We start from the raw sequence: 15,837 nt of genomic DNA, 5'->3' as shown, positions 1-15,837 counted from the left end.
CACACTTAAGCTCTCATTTAGGGACTAAGTGTCCCAAAACTCTCCGAAACTCAACACCGAACATCCCGGAAAACCAAAATAGCAGAAATGAACTTAGGGAAAACAGTTAATAGGGGATCGGGGCGCTAATTCTTAAGACGACCGGCCGGGTCGTCACATAGGCACCTTGTTCCTCATCCCTTGATTCCTCAATTGGCTTGGACAACTCTATTCTCATATCATCATCCAAACACAATGTAGAAAAATGCTTGGAGTGTGGACCAATGCGCTCAACTACATGAACATTGGGATTGTCAACATCCTCAATACCAATGACACTAGAGTCAACTAAATATGTATCCTCAATATCCTTGGTTGACTCTAGTATCTCTTCTACAACATCGACATCCTCAAAATCTAATTCACGCTCTTCTTGGATACTATTCACAATATTGGCTTGTTGAGCATTAAAATCTTCAACCAGTTGACTCACTTGAACTTTCAAGTTGTGAATAGTTTCCTCTTACCTTTCTATCTGCAGCTGTATTTTACTATTTTGTTCCACAAGGCACTTTAACATATCCTTATCTCTTTCAGGCCATCATCCCTGGGTTCTTTGTTCCTATTAACTTCACAAGAGAAAGAAGAACCATCAAAGTAAGGGGTTGGGGGAAGATAAGAAATATAAGCACAATCATGAAAGAGACCATCTTGACCACCACACATATCACACACATTCCACCCATAAGCTTGAGTTGGTGCACATAACTCCCTCTCGAAAATATTTTGATAGTTTTACCATGGGTGGTTTCCTCCACAATAAGCATTAGGAAGATCAATAGTAGAATTACCAAAATCAAAACTCTAATAAATCCAAGATGCCATGTTTCTCAAATTAACAAGTAAAACAAAAATTAAAAAAAAATCAAATAAAAAAAGTTCAAACTTGCAACCTAGCAATATGTACACCTACAGCTACACCGTTAGTTCCCCGGCAACGACACCAAAATTTGATCACGCCCAACTCTGCCTTATAATAAGGACTAAGCTGTCGTTGCAAATATAATCCGGTTTACAAGTCCGGAGTCGAATCCCACAGAGAACTAAGGGTTAGCTACAGTTGTTGACTATCACTAAGAAGATAAGCTCGAACAATTCGTAAGTTATTAATATTAAGATTCTTGTTTCTCATTAACTAATAAATTAAATTAGTAGATTAACAACTAAAGATATTACGGGTTAGAGAAAAGATTAAGGAGGTCTAGAGTTATGATTTTCCCAATTGTCGGAATCCTTCCCGCTACATCTTCTATAATTTCGCCTAAGTATTCTCTACCGATCATGAGCGCTCTGAGTGTCGTAATTCTCTCCCGAGTAACTACCATAATTTACTAGATATATTCTCCCGAATTACGCTAGCTGGCATTAAGTACGGCTCACTCGGATCGCACCAAGGTTTCTCTATCCCTAATCCCACCTTAAACCCTCCGCATTGATCCCATATATACGTTAGGAGTGATATTGTTCAACAACTACCTAAATACGCACTCTCTCCCGAGTAATACAAACTAAATAGGCACAGTCGATAGAGAGCTCTTCAACCGACCACAATATAAACGTAGTTGAACAAATAAAGAAAATACTACGGCAAACCTATATTAACGTAACAGGAAAATCATCCTCCAATAGGTTCCATCAAAACCCTAGATAACAAATTAGATATTCATAATAGTATGTAGAACTACAATATTAGAATTCATAACCAATAATGGAAATAGGAAGAAGGAAGTGAAAAACTCGTAGAAGAATTCTCCGCCTTGCTCCTAGTGTGTTCTTGCCTCCTTAGGTCGAATCCCCGGTCTCCTTAGCCTCCTTAGGTCTAAATTATGTCCAAACTCGATCTCCCGCGACTGTCTCCTTAAAGGTTGCGTTTTAGGTCTATTTATATGTGTAGGAAAAGACCTAAACGTGTAGGTCAAGTCTTAGTCAAACCAGGAGACGAAATAAATCTTCAAAACACGGAATGGATCTCGCCCCAGGCCTGGCGTCGCCAGCCTAGCGCCTGGTGAACCTGACCTTATCTTGGTCTCGCCAGCCTAAAGCCAGCTTCAAGCCTGGCCTTTGCCTGGCCTCGCCAGCCTAAAGCCAGCTGCAAGCCTGGCCTTTGTCTGGTCTCGCCAGCCTGAAGCCAGCTTCAAGCCTGGCGTCGCCAGGGTCTCTCACTGTTCTCGAGCATGCTTTCAACGTTTAAGTATCCCTTTTGCTCTACTTTCATCTTCAATTCACCTACACACAAAATAGACTCCATTACGCGCAAATAATATCATTAAAGCATATAAAATGCAAGACAAATAATGTACGAAACTATGAAATTATAGCCACACATCAATTACCAGTATGTCCCTAAAAATAAAAAAAACCTTCAATTGAGTAATTTTTTAATTACATTAGCAATGAACTGGGTGAATTAGAAGTGAAAGAATAGTACTTTAAATGCTTCAGACACTCAATTCAATGAATCCAATTATGATTGAGGAAGTTCATATTCTCCTTCAAGTACTTCTTAAAAATAATTTTTTTTTTTGAAAAGATACGAATATTTCAATAGAAATCAGATTTATACACATATTAGAACTGGTATCTCAATAGTCAATTTTTACAACTATTTAAGAAGCTAATGTGGGCAAGGCAATGGCAACCAATCAAGTAAGTTTTGATCAAACAAGGATTTGCAAAATTGATTTAAATCTGAATAGTCGCCTTTTCCTGCTGCATTATATATGGATACTCTAAACTCTTTGAGGTACTTTTTCTTTTTGTACTTCATTACGTATATCTTTTTCATTTTTATCTAGTTTTCTTCATTTTATGTGGAAGAAAATTGTGTTACTGCCACCTTCTTTGATCCCAAGCTTTGCTCTTTGTTTCTAAAATAAGTTATCGTCTTCCATAGATCTATAATTAGTTACTATTGCCTACAATCAACTCTTTTAGTAGAAATGATAGGTTAATTAGCGAGAACACTCATGTCCTATTAACACTTTGATTTTTCCCTTTGTTGGCCTCCCACTAAATCATGGATTAAATTCAATAACTTAACTCTACAACTTGAAATTATGGTTAGTTAGCAATGGAGTTAGAGAGTATGTCTGTCCTTCTCCCACTGGGTAATAAAAAAGTACTTGGCCAATATAATTTTTATTGTAATGTTTTGTGTATTGACAGTTACTAAAACATAGAAAAATGAATATTGGATGTTTCATTAACAACCCATGGAATTAATGTACGCCATTTGATTATCGATTTATACTCTATATTTGGCCTTAAAAGTATCACTACTCATACATTATTTGATCGTAGGTTAGAACATTCTTTTGCAATTAATTTTATTTTCGAAAGATTCAGTGTCCAAAAATTGATCATTTAAACAACGTAACTGCGCAGTAGGCAAAAAAGAGGACAATAATGCTCCAAGGTGCAAAAGAAGAAGCAAAAAGAAAAAAAGATAAAGTATAGGAAATTGAGTGCAAGTGGAGAAGAATATATACGATAGAGAGATGTAGTTGTTCTCTTGGATACCCTTACGCTTGCTTTCTATCTAACATAGATTATCTCATGGAATAATAAACATGAGAAATTTGAACATAAACTGTGTCTTGGAAAAGTTGGACTTGGTCGTATTTCCTTTCACTAGTTATCATTAATTCAGAGATACACATGCAACATGCATGTATCCAGAGACTAGCTAGTAGAAAGATGAGTACACAATCTAAATTTTTCATAGTAGATTATATGAAGGATATAAGATATACAGATACTAACACTAAGTGTAATTAATAACATGCATGTACTAACACAATAGTTAGTATATGCTTATTAGATTATTAGTAATATTTAATATACTTATCATAATGAGCACCAATTGTAATAACTTTAGAAGTGATCTAATTATATAAATTTATATTACTACTGCATGCATAAATTTCAGCTTGATGTTGTCTCAAAATTTTTCACCTCACCAAATATAATGCTACAAATTTTCCTAAGTGGCATACATTAGATAATGACATCTTCTTATCCTCAAATTTTCATTAAAAAAATATATGAGCTTGAAATCACGTTCTCTGTCATTTCTCTTCCAGTTGTCATGAAAGAATCATACTTCAGTAAAAAGGGAATTCCAGGACATGATAATTCCCCCATCAAAGGGATAGTTAATTAGACCATTACCGAAAGATTTTATTTTAATTCTTAAATAAGAAGAAGAAATAGAATAGAAAAAGCTTGTGACACAACAAGGGCAGGAACCTTACTCTTGAGAAGTATATATGAGTTATAATTTCGTTTAATAGATTAGACTCACTGCTGGCTTCAATTAAAGCCGGTTACCACAAACACCATAAAGTTTAGTCCCATCAAATACCAAAAATTGCAAATTCCAAATTATTTCGTATTTTCTCATTTCAACATGTAATTTTTCAGAAAAAGAAGCAGAGCTACAACTTAAATTTAATTTTTAGTTATTACAAATTTATCCTAAAAAGGCTACAATAATTGAAAATGCCAAAACTCAATATATTCAAAAAGTTCTTATTTGTCACGACATTGTTATGCTAAAAAGTCAAAGAAAAGAAGCGTTAAGATAATACCTTTAATCCTGATCTCATCTACTAAATGTCGTGTTGCTCTTCCAGCTTTCCGCCAGCAAATTTCATTTATGTTGAGTTGCTATTTTCAATTTTCCAATGGCAAATTCGGCATATTTCATTTATGAAACTTCTCACATAGCTCCTATTTAAGTGTGCATCAAATTATTTCAAGTATATACATGCATTCAAGTGTTTGTTCTGAGTACGAGAGAGGTATGTACTAAAACTCTCATTCAAGAATTTCATATTTGGGTAGTGAACAGTTAGAATTATGTTTTTATCAATAACATCATTTATATGTTTTTTTCCTACACATAAATCAAAACTATATCATATTATTGATCCCTTTTATATGTGATATACATGTAAGAAAATTTTAATTAGAACCTTGTGTTGTACTTTATATTCTATAAGTTAGAAATCTCCTAATCAGATTAAAAATAACCCATTTGTCATTTGTTAAGAAAAATTGAATTTCTAGGAAATATTCATTATTTAAGCTTCATAACAGAACTACTAAATTTTGCAAGGCTGTTTTCACTCTCTAGTAACACATTCATAAAAGGGTATAAACAATATGGTTGATATTCTTACCTAATATGGTGGTTTTTTGGGTTTCACACCCAATGTCCGATGCATACATTGGAGTCCGGCTAAATTTAGATTCACACGGAAAGTCCTACATTAAAGGGTTTGCCCTTCCTAATAGGCGACTTCATTCTCTGGACTCGAACCCGAAACCTCTAATTAAGAATGAAAGAAGACTTACTACTTAGGATCAATTTAAACGGTTGTATAGACACCGTTTCCATTTCTCACTCCTGGCAATGAAAAATTGATTTAAACAGTGTCAAAAATATTTACTCCTGATGAATTTAAACGGTTGTATAGACGGCTATTTAGGTTGATTTTTCTACTTTTTTTGGCAGGAAAATGTCTTCGAGCGCGAGTGCTTCTTCTTCAAAGAGTAAGAAAAGAGTTGGACCTGATAATGACTTCAAAGTTGGGAAACAACTCAAAGTACTCATAGTTGATGATGATGATATGTCTCAAACAACGTACATATTATTTCTTCAGAAGTGTGGAGTGGAAACTTTGGGAGTGAGAAATGGAAACGTAGCAGTTACTATTCATGATATTACACAAATGCGTTTCGATTTAATCTTAATGAATTCTGTACTGCCGCTTATGGATGGTATCCAGGTAAGCTTTCTGAAATTGTAAAATTACTTTCGTAATATGCGAGCCTGCGATGGTTGGCTGAGTTGGTTGACTAAGTGGTTTCCCATATGGGAGACCTGAGATCGATTCCCCTCACCAGCACCCTCCTCAGTCAAATACTTTCCAAAAAAAAAAAAAAAAACGATGCAAATTATAAGGTTTTACCCTTTTATATATGTGCGGAACATGTTTCCATTTTAAAACAATTTAACCGATTTTTTCCATTTATATATAGGCAACAAAAAAGCTTCGAGAAATGGGAATTACAACTATGATTGTTGGAATGACTAATGTGAATGACAAGGAAGAAGTTCGCAAGGAATTTATGGAAGCTGGTCTTGATGATTGCTACGAGAAGCCATTAACCCCTGAAATATTACGCAGCCTTCTTGAGAAACTTTCCAACAAAGCTTAAGATCAAGTCAAAGATCTCTCCTCAGACTAAAATTATGTGTTATTCTTTAGTTAATTATCGTATTATGAGTTATAAGTAGTGATGAAGTGCTTTCGAAACGGTATGTATCAAAGATTTATGATGCTATATCCTTATTGCTATGAACTATAATATTTTACTTTTAAAATGTTGACTAGTAGTTTTAAAATTTCAATAAGGTACGACACCACTTAATTTTTTTTTGGTTTTCTATCGTTGTTTGGTACTACTTTTGGATCCGACTAATCTGGATTCTTGGGGAACAGTCTCACTTTAGAATAAACCGCGCCCTACCAAAGATTACTCCATTTTCAACAAAGGCGGAACTAGGATTTGAAATTTAATTATGAGTTCTGAACTGGCCACCAAACCAATAGCTCGTCTTAGTTACTGGGTTCGCAATTAGATATTTATACTTGTTTGATGGATTTCCTTATACAAATACAGGATCTAAGCAAAAGCTATTGGGTTTAGCCGAACCCATGCCCAACACTCTACTTCCGCCTCTGAATTTTTCTAAGACTCGAATTTGAAATCTTTTACTGAGAAGAGAGAACTCTTTGTCATAAGTTTGGTCTAAATAACCAAAATAAACAATGAGGCGAGATATGAAATCCATAATAAAATTGAATAATAGGATATCACAAGTTTCCAGTAAAAAATTCGACTTGACCCAAATACAGAACTCTTTATTTCTCTATTCTTCAACTATAACAGTTGAATACACAATATTATTTTTACTGCTATACAAACTGAATTTACACTAAGGTTGCTATAGACAGAATAACAAAAGAAACTTTAATCACCCACTTGCTAGAAACAGAACAGTTCAAATTCTTAAGAAGATTTGAAGAAAAAACAAGTATTCAGTATCATTTGAGACATAATGAGCACTTGTCCTTGTGATCCAGGCCACAGAAAATGTCTCCAACTGTGTGATATTCCGCAATTTAGTTAGATTTCTGAGTCAGTAAACTTTCTAAGTATTTCTCTACATAATCTAGACCACACTGCGTCTTCACAACAGGTAATATGGCAGGAACATCCAGATAGAATTCTGAAGCAGACTCGTCGAGCTTGCCCCAAACTTTGAGTTGTTCTCTTGCTGCTTTAACGGCCGCTCTTGTTGCACAATGGACTGAAGCTGCAAGTAGCAGTGGCGGTTCACCGGATGCTGCAAAAAAGTAATTAATCATATTAGGTTCAACAATTTGTACTAATGAATATACATATATGATATACTATCTTAAAATGAGTTTGCAACATATTCCTCTCAACCAAGTGAAGAATCAGTAGAAATATTTTCATGATGTTCGCAGATATAAATGAACGAGCGAAGAACTTGGTAAACTTGCTTGACAGAAGGGAAGGGAAAAGAAATGAAGAAAGAAATAATACCTTTGGAAGAGAGAATGCGTTTTTCGTGATGTCCACTGTTTACCAAATGAACGTTGAAATTCTGGGGTATGGTGTAGATTGTTGGTATCTTGTATGTCCAAGTGCTATTTGAGACCATCAACCCATCGTCGTTTGTAAGATATTCTTCATGCATAAAAAATCCAATACCTTGTACATAAGCTCCTTCAATCTGCAAGGAAAAGAAATAAAAAGTTGCCGCTATTTAGAACATTTTAAGATCAAGAATAGCGGGAGCTTAGTGCCCGGGCTGCCCTTTTTTAACGATCACGAATAGATTATTCACGAGTTTGAGTAAAAGCTCAAATGCATGATGCACCTCTCAATTAAACAAAGATTCCAACTACAAAATCTAAAATATAAACAAAGGCAAGACTGTTATGAACCTGTCCCATATCGACAGCTGGATTCAAGCTCTGCCCACAGTCGTAAATAATATCCGACCGCAAAATGGTAGTCTCTCCAGTCAGAATATCGATCTCCACCTGCAAAAAGAGCTTTTTCTATTACTTATCCATAAGAATGTTTTGCAGAAGAATAATTGGCCGCAAAGTTATCCACAATCAGAGTTTCCTGCCAAGTGTTGTGCACTCAAACACGCTGAAAATCGATAATCATTGAAGCAGACTGAAGCAGAGAATGCTACCAAAGACATGGATGGTCAAACCAGAAAAAGCAACAGAAAACACAAGTTTACCTCGCTGACAGCGGCACCAAAGTTCAAATAACTCATGGAACTGGATTCTGGTACATAATAAGAATTTGCTGCCAAGTTTACTGCTTGCATTTGTGCCTGCAAAAAGAAGGGAGGTGGGTGGGAGAGAACTTCTAACTCAGATATTTAACGCACGAGAAAGAGTGACCTAGTGGATAATTAGAACTTACGAGAATAAAAGGAGGTGGTGGTCATATAGCGGGAAAACAAACCTGGCGAATGAGCGTTGGCCAATCAAGAGAGCCATTTTGTTCCTGCAACTGTTTCTTCAGAGGAGTCAGTCTTTCAACCAAGACATTACAGCAAAGTCTAACTGCTTCACAGCTTGATTCCGATGTAGTGCTTCCAGCCGTATACCCGCCTTGCACTAAGCTTAAGCTGTCCGCTTGTATGACTCGTACTTTCTCTACAAGTTCTTCACTCCAACTATTTTCGATTAAACCAAGAGCATATGCAGTCATCTGTCTAACCTTTGTCCATAGCCCTTGGCCGATTTCAATCCCTCCAACCTCTACAACAATTGATCCATCCGACAGGATACTGACTTTTCCTGGGGTCGGTCGTTGCATAGCTTCAAACATTATTGGCAGTCGAGAAATACCCTTTTTCTTCCATGTGTTTTTCTGGTTAAACTGTTCCACCATCTTGCTACGTTGGAAAAAGCTCGAGGACACGGCCAACTTATCCATGATACTAGGCAACGTATATTCTCCTACTTCAGTTACGATGTTATCATAGAATAAGTTAATGCTTTCAAATGTATGAACATTTTTATTTCTGACAGAATCCACCTCCTTTGACAGTAAACTCGCTACATGCTCTATAACAGCTTCGGCAATATAAGATCCTTGCACCTCCCCAGGGGCCCGCATAGCTGATTTGCTGGTAAGATTTGTCTTGCATACTTTTACATCAAAAGATAAGGCACCCCAATCATATTTCTTTATTGCTTTAATCACATTTGATGGTAGGAGGGGGCTTATATCTTCGGAAATCCCAGCATTTATCAATATATCAAGATGTAATGCTGTGATCTTTCCGCTTGACTTGAATCCTACACTGTATGTTACTTTCATTGGGTGTCTTCCTCCTGTCATTATCATGTCGCTGTTCCGGTTGACATATATCCTCACAGGCCGCCTTAACTTGTATGCTGCAAGTGCACAGGCTGTCGAAACCTAAAAATCATACATAAACTTCGGCATCAGAGTCGGAAATTTTTTCCCGAACAGACCAAGAAAGAAACATCTACAGGCATTATTATTACTACTTTTTTATTATTATTACGAATTTTTCCATATACTCACGGGCATTGCTCTGACTGCCTTGCCCCCAAAGCCACCTCCAACCCTTCTTGTAATTACACGGATATTGTGTTCAGGAACACCAAGACAACTGGCAATCACATTTTGCGCATACTCGGGGCACTGGCTTGATGTATAAACAACCATACAGTTGTCTTCATCTGGAATTGCAAGGGCAGTCTGTGTCTCCATATAAAAATAGTACTCGGAACCAAGTCTTACCTGGAAATGATTATTAGAAGAAGAGCCAATCAATAGAAAATTTGAACCTTTAGCGTACATCTAGTACAGTTAGACATGCTATGGAACTATAGAGAAATCAAGAGTACCTCAGCAGAGAGAATCTTGTGATCAGCTTCAGCCATTCCTTTTGAGAAATCACCAACCTGTTTTGGATATAGAAATGGCGGGATATGGAAAAAACTAGATTTCTCAACAGCTTCCTCGACAGTTAAAATGGGTGAATTTACATTTACAGTGTCATATTCAACAAGGGCTGTTGCGGCAGCCACATCAGCAGACCTCTGAGTGTCAGCAACCTATGTCATTAGATCGCAATGTTGAACAACAAAAAGAAATAGTTAAAAAAAAAATTTATGGATCAAAATTATATGAGAAATTAATGTTTCATACCGCAACTGCAATTCTGTCGCCAGCACATCGGGCAAGATCATCTGCGAATAAAGGCTCAGGACCAAACATTGTAATAGATCCTACATTTGACCCTCCACTTGGGATATCTTTGAAAGTAATAATGTCGGTGAATCCATCTGTTAATGAATTAGACTCAAGCTGGATTCCTTTTACACCTGCTAATGGTTTTGTGCTGTAGATAAACGCTCCGTGCAGGCAGTTCGGTGGTGATGGAATGTCATCTACATAAACAGCTTCACCTGCAAAATATAATATAAACCAGAAGATGAATATTGCAGAACACAGTTATTGTTAAAATAAGATGCACATAGACTATTTTGTGTTAAACCAATAAGAGCTGATCTGAGAAATACTGAACCATCTACAGAGGAAAATAAACATCAAATGCTCAAGCGTCTTCTCAAATGAAAAATAAATGACAAGGGAGGAGGAAAGGCTGATGAGGAAATTTATAACGAAAAAACAAGTTCGGCTGAATTTGTATTAACACCAAAGAATGGTAACAACCAGTGAATAGTTGTAGTAGAGGCTTGAAATGAAGCCCAACACTATTTAACTACACTTTTATCCAAGTGAGACACAGAAAACTATTTCCTCGATCTCATACCTCCTATGTTTTCCCTGCTGTAAACTGTTGTTTCTTTGGTTATGTATTTTCACTTTAAATATCACTTATCAAATTCACAGTATATAAAGCTCAATCATCAAAATAGAATGTCCAGAACATCTCTTAAGAAAAAAAAGACCTGTTCATGAAAACACATTTCTACTCTTCATAAGCATCTATACGAGATGTCTGACAATCTAAAGCAATTTTTCTTAGCTTACAACGACAAAAGTTTCTCAAAAGTTCCTCGTTATTGTTGGTCATATAGTCAGGTTATGAATTGCATTTAGAGAAAATACATAAAACATAAGCAGATGTTAGGGAATGCAAATATAGTGAATGTATAAGACAATTCATCATCGGAAACTGCCACTCTAACTTCCCAGGATAGGGGTAAGGCCTGCGTCCACATGTGGGATTCCACTGGGTTGTTGTTTGTATAAGACGATTCATTCATCTAGACAAGAAGTTATAAGTTTGCATGGTTAAAGTGAATTAACTTAAAACTTAACGATTGTCTAACACTCATAGGCCTTTAATAGATGACCTTGTCTTAACATGCACAAGAGGTAATAAAATACCAAAGGAGAGTACGAACCAGCAGCTTGCATGGCAGCTCCAACCTTCTTCATTGGTTCACCCACTGGATAGTGCTCGCTACTTGATTCCACAACCTGCTTAGCAGAAGACAGTAGCGTTTCTTTTCTCCCCTGACTAATGCCACCATCATTACTACTTTTTGAAACTTCCTCGAGTGAGATGTCATTGATTCCATTGAAAATAGCAGAATGAACATCAACTAAGGAATAAAGAAACTGAAAAACATAACTAACGGCCAAGCTTGATCTGTACTCTGGGTGTAAAGTCCCATCTTCCGGTACCACAGCTAGTTTGACTAATTTAAGTGCTTCACTTAAAACATGTGCATTTAATATTTTCCCTTTTAGATATTCCTCTACTTTTTTAGCCCTTGTTGCATGTTTTGTACCATAAGCACCAAACGCCAGCTGGATATCGTTTATCAGTTTGCCGCTCTGGCAGAGAGAAACATCAACCCCAAAAGCAGCATTTACATATGCTATTGCATTCCCATGTGGTCGTGGAGCAGCTCGATAGGTTTCAAACAAAAACTTAGAAAAGGTTTTGAGAGAACTCTCTTCTTTAAATGGGATCCAAACACTTAGAAGCACGGTCCTTGAGTCTATTTGAGGTCTCGATAATAATTCCTCCCATGTGAGTTTTTCAAGTCCATGACCGGTCATCAAGCTAACGGTAGCACCCACACCAAGAAATAATGTAGCGATATCTGAAGGAAAACCATTCTTCTGTGCCATAACCAAATTTCCTCCCACACTAGCAGAGTTCCTAATAAATGGTGAAGCAATCTTCTCCATGTGGTTAACCAGCTTTTCGGACACCAGCTTCCCATATGGACCCAAATTGCCTTTGTTTTCCTCTTTCAAGAATGATATAAGTTTAGAGATAGTCACAGTTGCTCCCACTTCAATGCCTGTCTGATCTCTTTTGATGATTGAGAGTTCAGGAATATACCTTAGATCAACATAATGATCATATCGCTGTGTTTCCTTATAATAACCTGTGCCTGTATTACCAACCACCAGTTTAAAGCTCGCACCATTTTCCGCCACACCGGAGTTCAACAAGCTCTGTAGCTCCTCAATGGAAGTAGGACTGTACCAAGGGTACCTTGTGGAGTCCAAATTTGTGGTGCATTCATTTTTCAAGAACTCCGGATATGTACTAAAATTCTTGGTTGGATCATAAGGAGGTAATTTACTTATTTTCATTTCCTTGGAATCTCCCTTTTTCCAAAAAGAATTGAACCCCAAATCCTCTATATCAATATCAGCAGCAAAAGACTTGCAAGCATCAGCAATGGGCCGGTATCCAGTGCACCGACAAAGGTTCCCTGCTATGGACTTTTCGGCTTCAGATGAAGTAAGCTTAGAGAATCCAGGCGGAGGATCTGCTTTGTTTCCTTTATCAGCATTGATAAGAGCCGAGTAAAATGACATACACATGCCAGGAGTGCAATAACCACATTGAGAAGCATGGAAACCGGCAAATCTTTCATGAATAGAGTGGAAACCATCTCTGGTGTTCCCAAGGCCTTCACTTGTAGTAATTGAGTAACCATTTAAACTACAAAGAAGTGTAAGGCATGAACTCACGCTATAATCATCGACCTTTTTAAGCTTGGGATCATACTTGGAGACCAGAACGACACAAGCCCCACAACCACCTGTAATCATAAGAATTAAGTTAAGTTCTTTCCGAACCCAAAAATGAGAACTTGTTGCAAAAATACTTATGAAAGGGCAGTGGCGGAGCCACTTTAAGCTAAGGGGTGTCATTGAAACCAGTTTGCCGGAAAATTACATTGTGTAGCTAGGGAAAAAACCCTTAGTTTCTTCGTGTGTTTACTTCTTTATAGTTTGACATCCCTTTGTGAAATTTCTGGCTCCACAACTGTGAAAGGGGCACACTTACAACTTTGACTAAATGACGAACTAAGGCTAACAGAATAACAACTGGAATCAAAATTAAAGATGGAAGGTGCAGATAGCCGCATCTGAATTGGCATCCCTATCCATATGTTTATGCGCAGGGGCATCCAAATCCGAATCAGTAGAATCTATTGGGGAATCGATGATACACCTTTAAAAAGCTTATGAAGAAAAAAGGATTTCCATCTAGTCTCAAGTCAGAAAATAAGGAATAAAATACCTCATTAAAATGTATTCTACATTGAGAAACTACAGAAGTTAGCCATTAAGTAATTCTACTGCTAAGCTGCAGAAGTTAGCCTAGTATGTATATAATCATGCATATATTAAAACCTTTAACTCCTTTTATTAAAAATATTTTTATGATAAGTAACCTTATCTCTTAAGATATTGAAAAGAAAGGTCATATCATTTGGAGAAAACTACAGTAGAAGCTGTCAATTTCTAAGAAAAGCACAGAAATAAAGCAAAACTAACATGTCCATCGAAATACCAATATAAGTAAATCCACAGCTTTTAGTACAACAACGACAACAACAAAAAACTCAGTGAATTCCTAAAAGTGGGGTCTGGGGAGGTTGAGATGTACGCAGCTTTATCCCTACTTTGGAAGACAGAGAGGTTATTTTCGGAAGACAAATCCACAACTTTTAGTATTCCTTAATATTGTATTAGCACCAAAACAAACATATAGTGTACATGTAACAGAGTGGTTAAAAAAATGAGGAGAATTAATTACCTTCACCACAACCAAGTTTAGGACTCTTGAAACAAGTCTCAGAACGCAAGAAGTGAAGCAAAGTAGTAGAAGGATCAATATTTGGCAACTCAAACCTCTCTCCATTTACTGCAAAAACTAAATTCCCTTTTCTCTGTTCCATTAATAGCTCCTTAAAACCAAGATTCTTGGCTTAACTTAACACAGACCCTTTATCAAATTCCTGTTTTTTTCCTACTTTTTGAGATGAGGAATGAACAGTTAAAAGATAAAGCAACAATCTTGAATTGAATTGGGGTGTCCAAAATAGTATCTCCCAAAAGCTTTATGCCACATGCATAATGTTCAACAACCAACTTAATATTTTGAACTCAACATGTTCTTTTCATTTCTGGGAGCTATTTAATAGGAGGAAATAAATTAAAAATTAATTATTGTATTATTAAAGCATCTAGTTTTAGAGTCCACTACTTCAGAAGTTTCTAAGGTAAGTGGATTTGAAGGGGACGGCCATCAATTTTTTTGTACTTTCTTTTTGTTTTGACTTTTTTGTATAACAGTATTTATATATGCAGTAGCATTAAAAAGTTGCCACGTAGGCTTGTGCTTTGAGCAAAAGAACTAAGCAGAGTAAGTAGTATACCTTTTCAGATAAGGAAGAAACATGTCAGATAAACACCACGCACTTTCTCGATTTCATTTCCTATGACGATTTTTCCACTCTGGATATTACTACCTTTCACAAATTATTTGTCGTATTTCTTTTTTATAGATTTGTTATTACTTATTATATCATATATTATATTATTATTTTAAATATAATATTTGTTTTGATTGTTACTTAATTTTTATTATATCGTATCGTTAAATCTATCGTTACGTAACGATGAAAAGTGTCAATTAATAAAATGGCGAATTTGGTGTGGTGGCATCATTTTCCTTATTTTTTTCCTCTCATCTTGCCCTATTCCTTATTATTAAATATAATTATATCCTTTACCCTACTTTTTTATATAAAAATTCTACTCAATATCCTATTTTTTCTTAGTAATGTTTCAAGACAATACATCTATCCAAATGTTGTATTCATCAAACAATACAATACAATGCAATACAATATAATACGATACATTATGAAATGACATGTAACAATAAGCCAAACAAGCTGTTAACAGTCCGTAAGAAACATTAAGTACAAGGAGTTTTTGACTATTTTAACCTTATTTATATCTTAAGATATAATCTCTAGTTTTTAAATATTTATTCATTTATGGGTCATCTCCATTTTTAAGAATAATTACGACTAAAGGTAAAATGAAAAAAAAAATTAATTTTTTCTTGAACTCTTAAAACGATAAATAATTTGAGACAACTATTTTTAAAATTATAACAATAGGAATAGCTCCAAACTTATAAGTCATAGTGTAATAGGAAATTAATTCTAGTGTTGATTCAAGATTTCCTTCACATTCACTTGTAGACGTATTTAAAATTAATTTTAAATGTAAGAGTTATAGAGATATTATACAAAATAGAACCACAAGAACATGATTTTCCATATTTTAAAAGAGAGTTGTAAACAGGCATGATATATTTTTTTTTCTTTCTTTTTT

General features: G+C 35.8%; 2 protein-coding genes across 2 annotated transcripts; one reads left to right on the top strand and one right to left on the bottom strand.

The window, feature by feature from the left end:
• Positions 1-5,561: 5,561 nt before the first annotated feature.
• LOC109211018 (two-component response regulator ARR22-like) lies at positions 5,562-6,422 on the top strand. The gene is made up of 2 exons (XM_019374511.1): positions 5,562-5,831; positions 6,085-6,422. Exons 1-2 carry the CDS (start codon positions 5,562-5,564, stop codon positions 6,262-6,264), a joined length of 450 nt encoding a protein of 149 aa, XP_019230056.1. The 3' UTR covers positions 6,265-6,422.
• Positions 6,423-6,930: 508 nt separating this feature from the next.
• On the bottom strand, positions 6,931-14,724 carry LOC109211019 (abscisic-aldehyde oxidase-like). Its single transcript, XM_019374512.1, has 10 exons — positions 14,246-14,724; positions 11,577-13,241; positions 10,351-10,610; positions 10,047-10,256; positions 9,721-9,939; positions 8,626-9,591; positions 8,396-8,491; positions 8,085-8,183; positions 7,681-7,870; positions 6,931-7,456 (listed from the first exon to the last, which is right to left on the bottom strand). The coding sequence occupies exons 1-10, from the start codon at positions 14,385-14,387 to the stop codon at positions 7,233-7,235; spliced, it is 4,071 nt and encodes a 1,356-aa protein (XP_019230057.1). The 5' UTR covers positions 14,388-14,724; the 3' UTR covers positions 6,931-7,232.
• Between the last annotated feature and the right edge of the window lie 1,113 nt (positions 14,725-15,837).

This window comes from Nicotiana attenuata, unplaced genomic scaffold, assembly GCF_001879085.1.
Source record: "Nicotiana attenuata strain UT unplaced genomic scaffold, NIATTr2, whole genome shotgun sequence".
In the NCBI taxonomy this organism is placed as follows: domain Eukaryota; kingdom Viridiplantae; phylum Streptophyta; class Magnoliopsida; order Solanales; family Solanaceae; genus Nicotiana; species Nicotiana attenuata.
The sequence above is the reverse complement of the archived record's forward strand: the minus strand, read 5'-3'. Positions and strand labels throughout refer to the sequence as shown.